Source organism: Hyperolius riggenbachi, chromosome 3, assembly GCF_040937935.1.
Source record: "Hyperolius riggenbachi isolate aHypRig1 chromosome 3, aHypRig1.pri, whole genome shotgun sequence".
NCBI lineage: Eukaryota > Metazoa > Chordata > Amphibia > Anura > Hyperoliidae > Hyperolius > Hyperolius riggenbachi.
Window position 1 is genome coordinate 339,729,711 of NC_090648.1, and position 13,719 is coordinate 339,743,429.

A 13,719-nucleotide genomic window follows, 5' to 3' on the forward strand; every position below is an offset into this window, starting at 1 on the left:
CATAGGGCCTGATCCAATTCACTTTTTCTCCTCCAACTTTTCCCCAAATTTTCTTATAGGTGATATTTTCACATCTTATAAATAAAATGCCTTTTAAACCACCTGCAATAATTTTCACAGTACTTTTTGGTACTTTTTCAATTGCAGAGTGCTGAAAAGTTATTTGAAACAGAAGATGAAAAACGATCTAGGAGAAAACGTAGGAGAAAAAGTGAATTGGATCAGGCCCATAGTATCAGACGTTATTTCCTTGCAAATTGTGTGCTGCTCCATTTATGAACAGTTGCAAAGTGTTATAGCAAAGGAACTGGAATCCAATTAATAGATAATTTGATAAAAATGGTTATTGGAGGTCAAATCCTAGCCAAAGTTATCCAAAAAGATACTGTTCATACAAATTGTATGCAGATAAATCCTTCTATGTGCCTACACTCACATCTCAGAGATTTTAGAAGGAAATGCACCAAATTATGCACAATTACTTGGTCCTGTAATATGAGGCACATGTAATTTTTTTGTATGGCACTGTTATCTCTTATTCTAACTTATTTATTTCAACCGATTTTTGTCTACATCAGCATAAAAGCTGCATGACCTTGAGTGTGGCATTTGGTGTGGAGACTACGGTTTTCTGTCTTCTGTGCCTATAGGCCAGCAATGGGCAAACTTGGCCCTCCAGCTGTTAAGGAACTACAAATCCCACAATGCATTTGCCTTTATGAGTCATGACTGTGGCTGTCAGACTCCTGCAATGCATTGTGGGACTTGTAGTTCCTCAACAGCTGGAGGGCCAATTTTGCCCATACCTGCTATAGGCTCTTGAGATGCAAATCTGATCCTGTGTGAATACCTGAGCTGGGTTCATGCATGAGATAAAAGTCTCTGGAAAATGAAAGATCAAAGACCAATTTTACCACCTCCATGTCGTATAAGAACATACCTACACAGTCTATTCTATTTATTTTATTTATTGTATTTATAATGCGCCAACATATTATGCAGCGCTGCCAACATATTAAGATGAGTACACCCATCAGATACAAATCTTTGCAAACTGAGGAATTAATCTGTCACATAGCGTAAAATTGTCACTTACCTATCTAAGTTTCCTTTCCCGATGCCTTTATGTCATCACACCAATGGGTAGATGCCCCGCCCACTCTACCCCATATGCACCTGCCTCCTCAACCTCGGAATCACCAAAGCCAACAAGAAGGGAGGGCGTTGTGTGATGACATAAAGACATCGGGAAAGGAAAATTACAGATAGGTAAGTAACAATTTTCCGCTTTCCCAATGCCTATGTCATCACACCAATGGGATATAACTAGGAAATGAAGGGAGGGCGATCAAATGCTGTCACACACTATTTATTTAACTATTTACACAGCAGATACATTCAACACAGCTCTACCGAATATCACAGAAAATTGAGCTATCACATCTAGTCTATAATGTTTCATAAATGTATCAATCTTTGACCAGTTGACAGATCTTATCAGCTGGAGCTCTATTCATTGCTGCCCATGACGTTGACACACTATGTGTAGAGTGTGCAACAATCTGTTCTGGTGGCTTTAGTCCTACTATTCTATAAGCAGCCTGAAATAGCTTTGACAAGCCAAGAAGCCACAGTTCTGGTTGAGGCAGGTTGTCCCTTCTTATAACCTGTTGGGATTACCCACAGTCTGTCAGTACTCCTAAAGTCTTTGGTAGCTTGCAGGAAAGCCTTTGAAGTCTCAGCAATATCTAAGGGGTGTGTAGTATCCAACCCCTCCTATAGAAACACAGGTAACGTCCAGTCCTGGTTTAATGGTTTAAATGGTATGTTGTTGTGACCTTTGGGAGAAAATTCTGAATAGGTTGAAGTACTACTCGGTCGGGGAAAAAAGTTAGATATGGTTCCTTGCATCCTAAGGCCTGTATCTCCGAAACTCTTCGGGCCGAAGCCACTGCCACCAAGAACACTGATCTTAATGTCAGATTCCACAAAGAACAGTCTTGAACAGGAAAGAAAGGCTCTCTTGACAATGCCTGTAACACTAAACGGAGGTCCTTTTTCGGGAATAGATTCTTTTTCGGGGTTCTTAGTTTTACTACCCCCTTAACAAACTGTCTCAGTAAAGGATGATTGCCCCTTGGAGAACCTGTCAGGGCAGAAATGGCCGAAATGGGTCCCTTGATGGTGTGATAGGCTATTACCATCTCTAGGCCCCTTTGCAGAAAAGCAAGCACCTGATGAGCTTGAGGAGTCAATGGATCGAACTTTTCACTGTTAGCAAACTCAACAAATCTATACCAGATGCGGGAGTAGGTTGCATTAGTTGTTTGCCTCCTGGCCTGTAACAACGTCTGAATGACTGCCGGTGAGCAGCCTAATGATTGAAGCCTTTTCGCCTCAATACCCAGGCCATGAGATTTAGCTTCTGAGGCTCTGGGTGATATATCGCTCCCTGCTGTAGTAGGTCTGGTCTGTTGGGGAGAGGAAGAGGAGACTGTAACTTCAACTCCCACAACAGGGAGAACCATGGCCGGTTGGGCCAGAATGGCAGTATTGCAATCAGTACATGGCAAAGAAATAAACAGCGCTACTTAAAAACAGATAAGTGCCTACCTGCAAGAGAGTGCAAGCCCCACTTGTGGGATTAAATACACACCTAGCATACACATAACCTGTCTACCACTGGAGGATGTTGGTTTCCTGTAACAGCTTGCATGCAACTTGTTAAGTACTCATCCCTCCCACTGAGAAGAAGTCATCCTCATATGGGAGGGGACCTAACACTATGCGCTGATCCACCTTTTGTGCAAATTGCAATCAGTGTCATATTCTCTCTCAATAACTGCATCAGTAAGTGTGGGATCATTGGGATTGGAGGATAAACATAACCAATCTTGAAGTTCCACTGAGCCGTTATTGCATCCGTCGCTACTGCCTGACTGCAGGGGTATCTGGACATAAACTTGATGCATTTTAAGTTGTTCTTCGATGCCATTAGATCTATTTGGGGAAACTCGAACTGGTTGCAGATCCATAGATAAACCTCCCGACAAAGACTCCATTCGGAGTCGTCTACATGATGTCTGCTCAGATAATCCGCTTTCGTGTACTGAGGACCGGTGATATACAATGCCGTTATATTCCATAAGTTGGTTTCTGCAAACTGGAATATCTCCTCCGTCTGTAGTAGTAAATTCATACTTCTTGTATCCCCCGTCTCTTTATATAGGAGACTGCCGTGCGATTGTCCATCTTCATCAATATTGATTTCTCCTGAATCAGATTCTGAAAGCTGTATAACGCTTGAAGTGGCGCTTTTAGTTCAAATAAATTTGCCTGCTTCCGAACTTGTGGGGTTCTCCATGTCCCCTGCGCCGAATGTGTTAGGTAGTAAGTGCCCCAACCCTTCTTGCTGGCATATGATGCAATGATGGTCAATGGACCAGGTTGAATTAAATGGCCTCTCGTAAGAATGGATTGTGTCTTTCACCATTGCAGGCTGTGTTTCATAGGGGCTGTGATCTGAATAGCCTGATTCATCTGCTGTTTGTTCCATTGCCTGAGGAACCCCCATTGGAACGGACAAATGTGCCATTGGGCCCATCTGACCATGGGTATGGTTGATGTCAAATACCCGATCAGGCTGAGACATTGCCTTGCCGTTAGTGTTTCCTTGGGTAGCACCTCCTGAACTTTTGCCATCACCGTTAATATCTTCTCCTCTGGTAATAAAAGTCTGTTCTCCCAAGTTTTGAATAGTGCCCCTAGGAATATCATCTCCTGTGTGGGTCAAAGGTAGCTCTTGGTGAAGTTTATCTTCCATCCGAAATACTGAAGAGTGTGAAGTAACGTCTGTCTGTGTTGCAACAGGACATCTTGGTCCTGGGTCAGGAGTAACAGATCGTCCAGATATTGAAAAAGACAAAGACCCTTCAGTCTCAGGAGTGCAACTATCGCTAGTAGGACTTTCAAAAATGTTCATGGAGCAGTACATATCCCGAATGGGAGACATGTGAATTGATAGTGTAGAGGACCTATCGCGAATCTTCGATATCTCTGGAACTCTTGGTGGATGGGGACATGCAAATAGGCGTCCTCCAAATCCACAGATATCATCCAGTCTGATACCATAATCGATCTTGTGATGGTCTGTAGAGTCTCCATCTTGAATCTTCCCAAATGCATGCGCCTGTTCAACTGCCTTAAGTCCAAGACTGGGCGCAAGTCGCCCGACTTTTTGCGGACAAAGAATAATGAGGAATGAAATCCCCTTCCTCTTGACTCTGGGACTGGAATTATGGCCCTCTTCAGTAACAGAGTTTCGGTATACTGGGCTAGAATAAGTTTCTTCTCCTTCGATGTTGGAATAATTGTGGGAGTAAAGCGAGAAGCTAGGAGACTTTCCACAAATTTCCAGCGATGATGTTGTCCACCCAAATTTGTCCAAACTCTTTCAATATTCCTCCTACAGGACAAATCTGGGCAGATACACCATCAAAAGGACTTTTGTTGTCCCTGAGTAGAAGGTGCGACTTTCTGTGTGTTGATTCTGTGAAGAGTTAACTGGGAGCTTTGCCAATTTCTGTGGTACTCCCGACCTGGTCTGTAAGAGCGAGGATTACGATATCTGGATTGTTGAAATCTAGATACCTGGAAAGGTGGTTTTCTATTCTTTCTATCCTGTGGGATTAATCCCGATCTTCCTCCTGTAACTCGTTGAATGGCTGTGTCCATCTCCCTTCCGAATACATTTTTCCCATCATAAGGGATTTTGCACCGCTTCTCCCATGAAATCGGCAGTGAGCTTTAGGTCATCCAACACTGCTATTATTGTATCTCTCTCGACATCATTTCGAAGTGCTTCTTCAATATTCGTCGTCCAAGACTTCAAAGCTTTAGCGTATGATGTGAGTGCCACTGCTGGCCTAGTGGCACCTTCTGAGCTTGTATAGATCTGTTTTAACTCCGTATCTATTTTTCTATCCAGAGCATCTTTGAAGGATGCAGCATTTTCTCTGGGTAGTGTAGATGGTTTAGCCAGTCTCGTAACTGAGGCGTCTACGATTGGAGGATTATCTAGCAACTTAGCTCTGTCCTTATTAATAGGATATAGTTTATTGAGTTGATTACTTAAAGGAGGCCTCTTTTCGATCTTCTCCCACTTCTTGATCACATCCGCAATTTCGTCCATGAATGGAAAAGGAGTGCACTTCTTCAAATGTGAATAATATTCCTTATTCTTTCTCGTTTTTTCCGGCTTGTCCTCATCCTCTGTATCCTGCCATTGTATGGCCTCTCTTACAGAACATACATAAGGTTCTACAAGTGTAAAGTCAAATCCTACTGCTTGCAACTTGTCATCCACTAGCATTGGCTGTTGTTGCGTCGCCGTCGAAGTTGAAGGCTGAGGTGGCAAGGAGGAATATATACTCCTTCATTGAGTCCTGGACTGCTACTTTGATTAGTTCTGACACGTCCACCGGTGTCTGTTGCGGCTCCGACAACATCTCTCACATACGGTCTTTCCTGGCATCAAATTTCTGTCGCAAGCCCATCATCCCTTATTTCTTCGGCTTCGAGAATTTGATCTGCATCTACGAGGTGACCGACTTCTATCTCAGTAGTAATAGTATACCGGACTGCGTCTTCGAGACCTTGATCTACTCCGAGATTTTTTCTTCTTGTGATGATGTTTCCTAGGACTGAGCAATGAGAAATGCTGTTAGTTTCTGCACTCAGCGATGCGGGCAAGAACCTACCTGAATACCCCCTACATTTCTGCCTGAGGCTGGTTTGAAGTAGTGGCTGTGGAATCCTTAGGATCAGCTGAACAAGCTGCAAGAAAAGAGATGAATAGTATATATAGTATACAGTATATAGAAAGTAAGGGAAATAGAAAGGCATAGATAAGCACAATAGAATCTCCCCCGGGTTGCTCATACCTGGTATCTCTTGCTGAGCACTCATAGTGGAACACAGGATCAGGTTCCAGAGTGCAGTGAAGCTGGGGAGCAAAACGTTCTGCCTTGCTACTCTCCTGCACGAAAGGCAGACCGGGGAGCTGGAGACCACAAGTACGGCAGATTGCCAGCATTACTCGCCGCCAGCGTGTAAAACGCCACGCGGCAAGATTAAACACATTTTACAGCCTCCTCCCCGCCTTCCTCCCATTGTGGCCAATTCCTGACCGTCCAGCAGCCGCACGTCACTTCCGGTGGAAGCGCCATTCCGGCGGAAGTAGATGCTGGAACGCAGGAGCCAACACAGTGGAGCGCACGCCGTGCCGGGGAGAGGAAGCAAACATGGAAGAGGATTCCACAGCGTCCAGGCGACTGCATTAGCATTCAGAAGGTATCCTAATTCAGGCACTGACCCCAATCTTTAGACTGAGTGTACAAACCTAGCCCGCAGCACTCCAGCAAACTGGCAAGCTCTCCCCATGCTAATTTATAGCATAAAGGGGTAACTGGCCGAGGCCACTAGTCAATAAGTGCTGTAGGAAACAGCGGGTAGGGGTCAAAAAATTAAAAATTATGGCTGAAAAAGCCCTTGTAAAAACACGTCCCTGAGGTGAGCTTCGAGGACAAAAGATTGAGGGGGCGGTCAAATTTATATATTTTACGTCCTATGGGGTAGAGTGGGTGGGGCATCTACCCATTGGTGTGATGACATAGGCATTGGGAAAGGTTTGCTAGGGAGGTTTGAAAGACTGATCGTTCTGAAGCTGCTGTACACATGCAAAAGATCAGTTCCTGCAAAAGATCCGAAAAATACTTTCATAGTCGTTTTACTTCCTTCTTTTTCATGCATGAATGTGCACACGACAGCTAAGAAATTATTTTAAAGGTTATTTTAACCATCTTAGCCGTATGGACGAGCTCAGCTCGTCCATCACCGCCGATGGCTGCCGCTCAGGCCCTGCTGGGCCGATTTTGCTCAAATAAAGAGCAGCACACGCAGCCGGCACTTTGCCAGCCGCGTGTGCTGCACGATCGCCGCCGCTCTGCGGCGATCCGCCGCGAGCAGCGGCGAAAGAGGGTCCCCCCAGCCGCCTGAGCCCTGCGCAGCCGGAACAAATAGTTCCGGCCAGCGCTAAGGGCTGGATCGGAGGCGGCTGACGTCAGGACGTCGGCTGACGTCCATGACGTCACTCCGCTCGTCGCCATGGCGACAGGAGAAGCCAAACACGGAAGGCTGCTCATTGCGGCCTTCCGTGTCACTTCTGGCTGCCGGAGGCGATCGGAAGAACGCCTCCGGAGCGCCATCTAGTGGGCTTTCATGCAGCCAACTTTCAGTTGGCTGCATGAAATAGTTTTTTTTTTATTTAAAAAAAACCCTCCCGCAGCCGCCCTGGCGATCTTAATAGAACGCCAGGGTGGTTAAAAAGGAGTTGAAAAATTATCTCCTAGGAGAAAAAAATAACTATGAGTTTTCTCCTAGGTGATATTTTCACAACTTGTCCATAAAATGCTTGTAAGCCACCAGCAAGCAAGAACACACTCAGAATAATGTCGACAGTATCTTTTCACCTACTTTTTGGTACTTTTCAGTTGCAAAGTGCTGAAAGGGTATTTTAAAGAGAAGATAAAAAATTATCTCCTAGGAAATAAGTCAGGAGAAAAGGTGAATTGCATATGGGCCAATGCCTTTTAAGCCACCAGCAAGCAATAAAATACTGTGAATAATTTTAACAGTGCATTTTCACCCATGTTTTGGTCCTTTTTTTTAATTGCAGACTCCAAAAGTTATTTTAAACATAAGATGAAAAAATACTTACTAGGAGATAACTTAGGAGAAAAAGTGAATTGGATGAAGTCCATGGTCAAATGCTGTTAAGTTATTCATGCCAAACCAATGTTATCATTACTCAATGCCTCTTCTTACAGAACACCTTCATGGGATTTCTAGACTACAGGAAGAGGACTGTTCAGAAGCTGGGGATCAGCCCAAGCACATGTTCTTTCAACCCGGGAGTGTTTGTAGCCAACATGACAGAGTGGAGGCAGCAGCATATTACCAAGAAACTTGAGAAATGGATGAAGAAGAATGTGGAGTAAGTCACCTGATGGCAACTAATGTCATGCATTGCTGGGGTTTATTCTGGGTACATATGAAACCATGTCGATGTTAACTTGGTTGGCACAAGGAAAGATGGTATTGAGAATAAAGAATATCAGCCAATACTCTAATATATCAGGATTGCAACACTGTTTTGATTTAACCCTTATCCTCCTTTGTTTGCATAGCCATAACCAATTCCTGTAATGTATATTCTGATTCCTGACGCTTTACTCTAAACTCCCTGTCTGACCCTAACCTCCCTTCCTAACTCAATTCCTTCCTTATGCCTAATGCTAACACAATACACTTCCTGACAACCAAGCCTAACCTCCATAGCAACTTAAAACAAACCTCACACTGCCTAACCTCTAACCAACGCTTAAATGTTAGTATACACACCTAACTCTAACCACTAAACCCTAACAACCAGTCCTAATTGATACTCCCCTTGCATCCTCAGTGGCCGGATTTTAAGGTTTTGGCTACTGAGTATCTGAAACGCCACCTCAGATTTTCTCCCCTAACACTGACAACTTAGGGCCCAACCACACTAGAAGTGCTTTTCTCCTATTCACTTTTATTAAAATTGCCGTGATCGCGTACATGTAAAATCGCTGTGATTTTTACAGAAAAATCAATCACAAGTTCTTCAAGCTATACAATAGTGAATCTCTTGCTTACCGTATATCCTAGCACAGTGCTTTGCCAGAAATGTACTGCAGATACAACGGATGTGTATAATTGTAGAAATGATTTGGTAGAAGTACCGTAAATCACCTCGATTCACATGACCTATTTAAAAATAACCCATGATGCATTCTGATGCCAGAGATACATCAGACCATATTATTTTCAGATGCAAAGTGGTCCCATGTGAGCTGTAAATTATGCAACCTGTTCAAAGCTATCATTAGCTGTACTGCAATCACAGAATCACAGTTGCATAATATTGAGGGCTCATTGCTAGTATATGTAAGGGGTATTTTGCAGCCTCCTAAAGTGAACCAGGGAATTACACGTAATTTTCTTAACACCTCTCTCCACCTTCAAATATCCCCCCCCCCCCAAACAATAAATTAGCATAAAGTTGAATGACTTAAAAAGTCTGTAAATGTAAAATTGCTGTTCAGTAGTGATGGTCATGTCTAGGAGAACTCATGGAGAAGCATGTGATCTGCTTGGTCAGGTTATAGATATGAAAAGGTGGCCATTTATCTGTAGAATTGGTGGTCGATCAACAATCTGATTCGATAATTATTTTCAAATCGTATGAAAATAAGTGCCACCAAAACTATGCCTGATCAACGATGCAACCATTTTGGGAAAATCTCAGGCCGACATGCTCGGGTGGGTGCGCAGTGGTGATGGCATGTGATGATCGCAATGGAAAATCCCGGCCGATAATTTCATTTAGTGATGGAGCTATGGATCGGACACAATGCGAGTTGTAAAATGCCCCCTAAAGCACTCTATACATAATAGATATGGAGGACAAAACCTGCAAAGGGCTGCTCATATACTGTTTCTGCAGTCTGGATATCATGATAACCTATGGATAGTGATGAGAGTGAGAGCCATGCACTGAGTACACTGTGCTTTCTTGCAGAGAGAACCTGTACAGCAGCACTGTGGGAGGCGGTGTAGCTACTCCTCCTATGCTTATCGTCTTCCATGAGAAATATTCTCCCATCCTTCCAGATTGGCATGTTCGATACCTGGGTGAGTAGAATATATGCTTGCCAATGTTGTATTATGCTGCCCCCTGTGGCAACAGAAATAACAGTGCAGCAATAGCCTGGATTTATAATTTTCTTTGGTTGGTGAACACTGGAAAAATAGAAATAACTGATAGAGAAACAATTCCAAAGGAGGCTCTTCAGGGTTTAGCATTTAATAGTGTTGCAATCTACCCATAACTGGACCATATTCACTAACATTTACGTTGCAATGATAGCACCTGTGAAAGTTAGCATTAATTAGGCAGAAAGCCTAAAGTGTACCATAGACCTCAGAAATGAAAGATTTGATACTTACCCAGGGATTCTCCCCCACCCCATAAACACGTCTCAGTCCCACAGCATCCTCCCGCGGGTCTGCTGTTCAGCCCAGATAACCCCCGCTAACTGGCTTAGTCGGGCCCAGTTTGAGTAACCTCCCGTTGGAAAAATAGAAATACCTCCTGCGCATGTGCAGTAGACCCGGACTGACGCAACTGAGTCTGTTACTGAGGCTGATCGCGGCTGACCGGCAGACTGCGGGAGGACGGTGTGGGACTCAGGCATGTTTATGGGGTGGGAGGAAGCCCCGGGTAAGTATCAAAACTTTAGTCTCTGAGGTCTGGTTTACTTTAAGTGTATTATGCAAGCAATGCACACATTACCCATGTTACATACATCAGCCACTCAAGCATGTAATATGGGCAATACATGCGGCATACATTGTCTGCATAATGCACTTACTGTATGTTTTTGTGTGAAAGTCATGTGACCTCTTTTACCAGTCAAAATATATTTAGAATTCTGGCAAGTCTCACTGGTTGAAGCCTTATTCAGATATTTTTTTTAATGCATATTGTATGCAATATATCATTTGCAATACCTCTCATGCATGATCTCGAACTGTGAACACAGAGCCTTAACTCCCTCTTCTGCTGATGGAATAACTCTTTGTGGCCAGCATGACAGCTTATTCCTCCCTGCTCAGTGTGCAATAAAACACGTACCCTTCCCCACTTTGTTTAGGAAAAGGTTAAATAATAAATGATCAGCAAGGAATTGGTTCTTATGGCAGGGACAGTGTGATGAAAAGGTATGCATGGATTTTATAAACAAACTGGAGAGGGCTTAGAAAGAGAGCAGGGAGGAACTGCGGAGCTGTAGCTGCAGTGCTGGCCACAGAGCTAACCTCTCAGCAGATTTTGGGACAATTGAACAATAATATTTCTTTATATTGTAGCTCATATAACAAAAATGAAAAACTAATTTATGTACTGCAAAGAATTTAGCTTCAATTTATAGACATTTTCCTTTGCTGTGTCTCTCACCTTCTCCTGCCCCACTGCCATTACATCATGGTAGATTCACGTGGGCTCTGACCAGCAGCATAGACCCAGGAGAGGCTAATAATTTAAAGGACAACTGAAGTGAGAGGGATATAGAGACTGCAATATTTATTTCCTTTTAAACAATACCAGTTGCCTGGCTAGCCTGCTTATTCTCTGCCTCTAATACTTTTAGCCATGTCAGGTGTTCCTGACATTGTCAGATCTGACAAGATTAGCAGTATGCTTGTTTCTGGTGCGATTTAGACACTACTGCAGCCAAACAGACCAGCATGACAGCCAGGCAACTGGTATTGTTTAAAGGGAACCAGAGATTAACGTTTCACACAAAATAAACATATCAGTCGATAGCTTGTAAAGAATAAATGCTCTACCTGATAATTTCGCCGCTCTGGTGTGCCTTTTTTAGTGTTTATCCAATATTGCGCCAGGAAAAATCAAATATGGCCGCCGGCTCATATCCCTTCTGCTTCCGGGTTATGAGTTGTTCTGGATGTGCTGTCTAGGCTATATTAGACTAGGCTGCTATTTAGGCTATATGAGAAAGGCTGCTGCACCCTTTCATCTCTGTGCTTTCATTTTGGTATGATGTGCAGCTGCCTGTAGGAAGTCTCTCTCATAGGAATGAAACTGCAGTCATTATTATTTATGCAGAGGCACACAGATCACATTGCAGGCTTTTGCAGCCACACTTGTCTGTTTCAGAGCTTCTCTCTCAGCAGCAGCAGCCCCACCCATGTCATCACAGCTCTCAGTATGCAAAGCAGGAAATCTGAGCCAGGAGGTGGCAGGCTTGGGCTTGAAAAGACTCCACAGAAGAGTGACTCAGCTATAATGATTCCAGGTCAAACCTAGACTGAGCCAGTCGGGGATTCTTATCACAGCTGCTAATAGACTAATAAGCAGATAAGAATGAAACTAAAAGCAGGGTAGGCGTTTACTGTCATGTTCCCACTGATAAATGTAATAAAATACATGAGGGTGCTTCCTCTCTGGTTCTCTTTAAAAGTAAATAAATTTAACAGCTTCTATATTTTTTTCACTTCAGTTGTCCTTTAATGCAAAGTGTGTGCAGTTTGGAATTGGAACAATTGCTTTTCGCGCCAAAATTGATTGGCTCATATCCAAGATACATGGCTGCATATATCTTTCACTTAAATTGAGCACTGTTCATATTATACCAGTGTGTACTGATTTTTCTAAAGGATGGAGTCCAGATGACCAGATCTCTCAGGAAGTTCTTAAGGATGCAAAGCTGCTTCACTGGAATGGACGATACAAACCATGGCAGATACCCAGCTCACACAGCCAGCTTTGGAAGAAATGGTATATTCCAGATCCTACCGGAAAGTTCCAGATCCACAAACTATGACACAGTACCCCTTCACCAAAGGCCATCTGTTACTTGGCATTTGATGCCAGCATTGAGGTGAACCTATATTTATATGTTGCAAATAAATGCTGTGAATCAGAGGGTACACATTGTACTTTGCATATTGACAAATGTTTTAGTTTGTTAAAATAAACAATTCTACCAGTATTCTAGTGATTATTAACATTTGTGTTTAAATTGGCAAAGCTGAATAATATTGTTATCTAATGCTTTGAGCACCCCCTCTTACTAAAACACTACACATACAGTACAACAATAATTCAAAATGAGAGTTGGAATGAAAAAAGAAAACATTTTTTGGGGGAAAAAGGCTTTTTTAAAAATGTATCCAAGGTGATGGGTGTCATGGTGAGATGGACATGTACTGTATAGAAGTACAAAACATAAGGCTGTTTTACTTATTTTGCTGCCTGAAAGAGTTTAATCCTAGGCATGGAAGTGACAGCTTCTGTCTAGTGAACATCACTGATAAGCAAATTGCAGCCATAAAAACCCAGTTTCCTGGCAGGGAGAGATAGAAAAAGGTCAAAAGTTCATGTATTTTTAACTCTGGGACACTTAATAGGCTGCCACTAGAGACAGTAAAACATTCAACCTACTATGTAAATGTTTAAAGAGGAACTCCGGTGAAAATAATGTAATAAAAAATTGCTTCATTTTTTACAATAATTATGTATAAATGATTTAGTCAGTGTTAGCCCATTGTAAAATCTCTTTCCTCTCCCTGATTTACATTCTGACATTTATCACATGGTGACATTTTTACTGCTGGCAGGTGATGTCAGTGGAAGGATATGCGGCTTGCCTTTTTGGCAGTTGTAAACAGCAGTTATTTCCCACAATGCAACAAGGCTCCCACAGTGTGATGTCAGAACCATGGTCCTGACATCACACTGTGGGAGGGGTTTCACCACAATATCGGCCATACAGAGCCCCCTGATGATCCGTTTGTGAAAAGGTAAAGATTTCTCATGGGAAAGGGGGAATCAGCTACTGATTGGGATGAAGTTCAATTCTTGGTTACAGTTTCTCTTTAACCACTTGAGGACCGCAGTGTTAAACCCCCCTAAAAACCAGGCCATTTCTTGCTGCACTGAGCTGTGCAGGCTTTTCAGCCTCCTGCACAGCCCAGATAAGCATGGCGATCGGACTCCCCTCCTATATTTGTCTCTAAGGGGACATGCTGCCGGAGGTGTCGGATCAC

General features: G+C 43.1%; 1 protein-coding gene across 2 annotated transcripts in view; it reads left to right on the forward strand.

Annotated features, from left to right (window-relative positions):
* GLT8D2 (glycosyltransferase 8 domain containing 2) overlaps positions 1–12,652 on the forward strand; it is a 33,431-nt gene extending 20,779 nt beyond the window's left edge. For both annotated transcript variants that reach the window (XM_068276920.1, XM_068276921.1), the window contains exons 8-10: positions 7,887–8,053; positions 9,668–9,780; positions 12,328–12,652. In XM_068276920.1, coding sequence (XP_068133021.1) covers positions 7,887–8,053; positions 9,668–9,780; positions 12,328–12,494 — 447 coding nt within the window. In that variant the 3' untranslated portion in view covers positions 12,495–12,652. The remainder of the gene's footprint in view (positions 1–7,886; positions 8,054–9,667; positions 9,781–12,327) is intronic.
* The last annotated feature ends 1,067 nt before the right edge of the window (positions 12,653–13,719 follow it).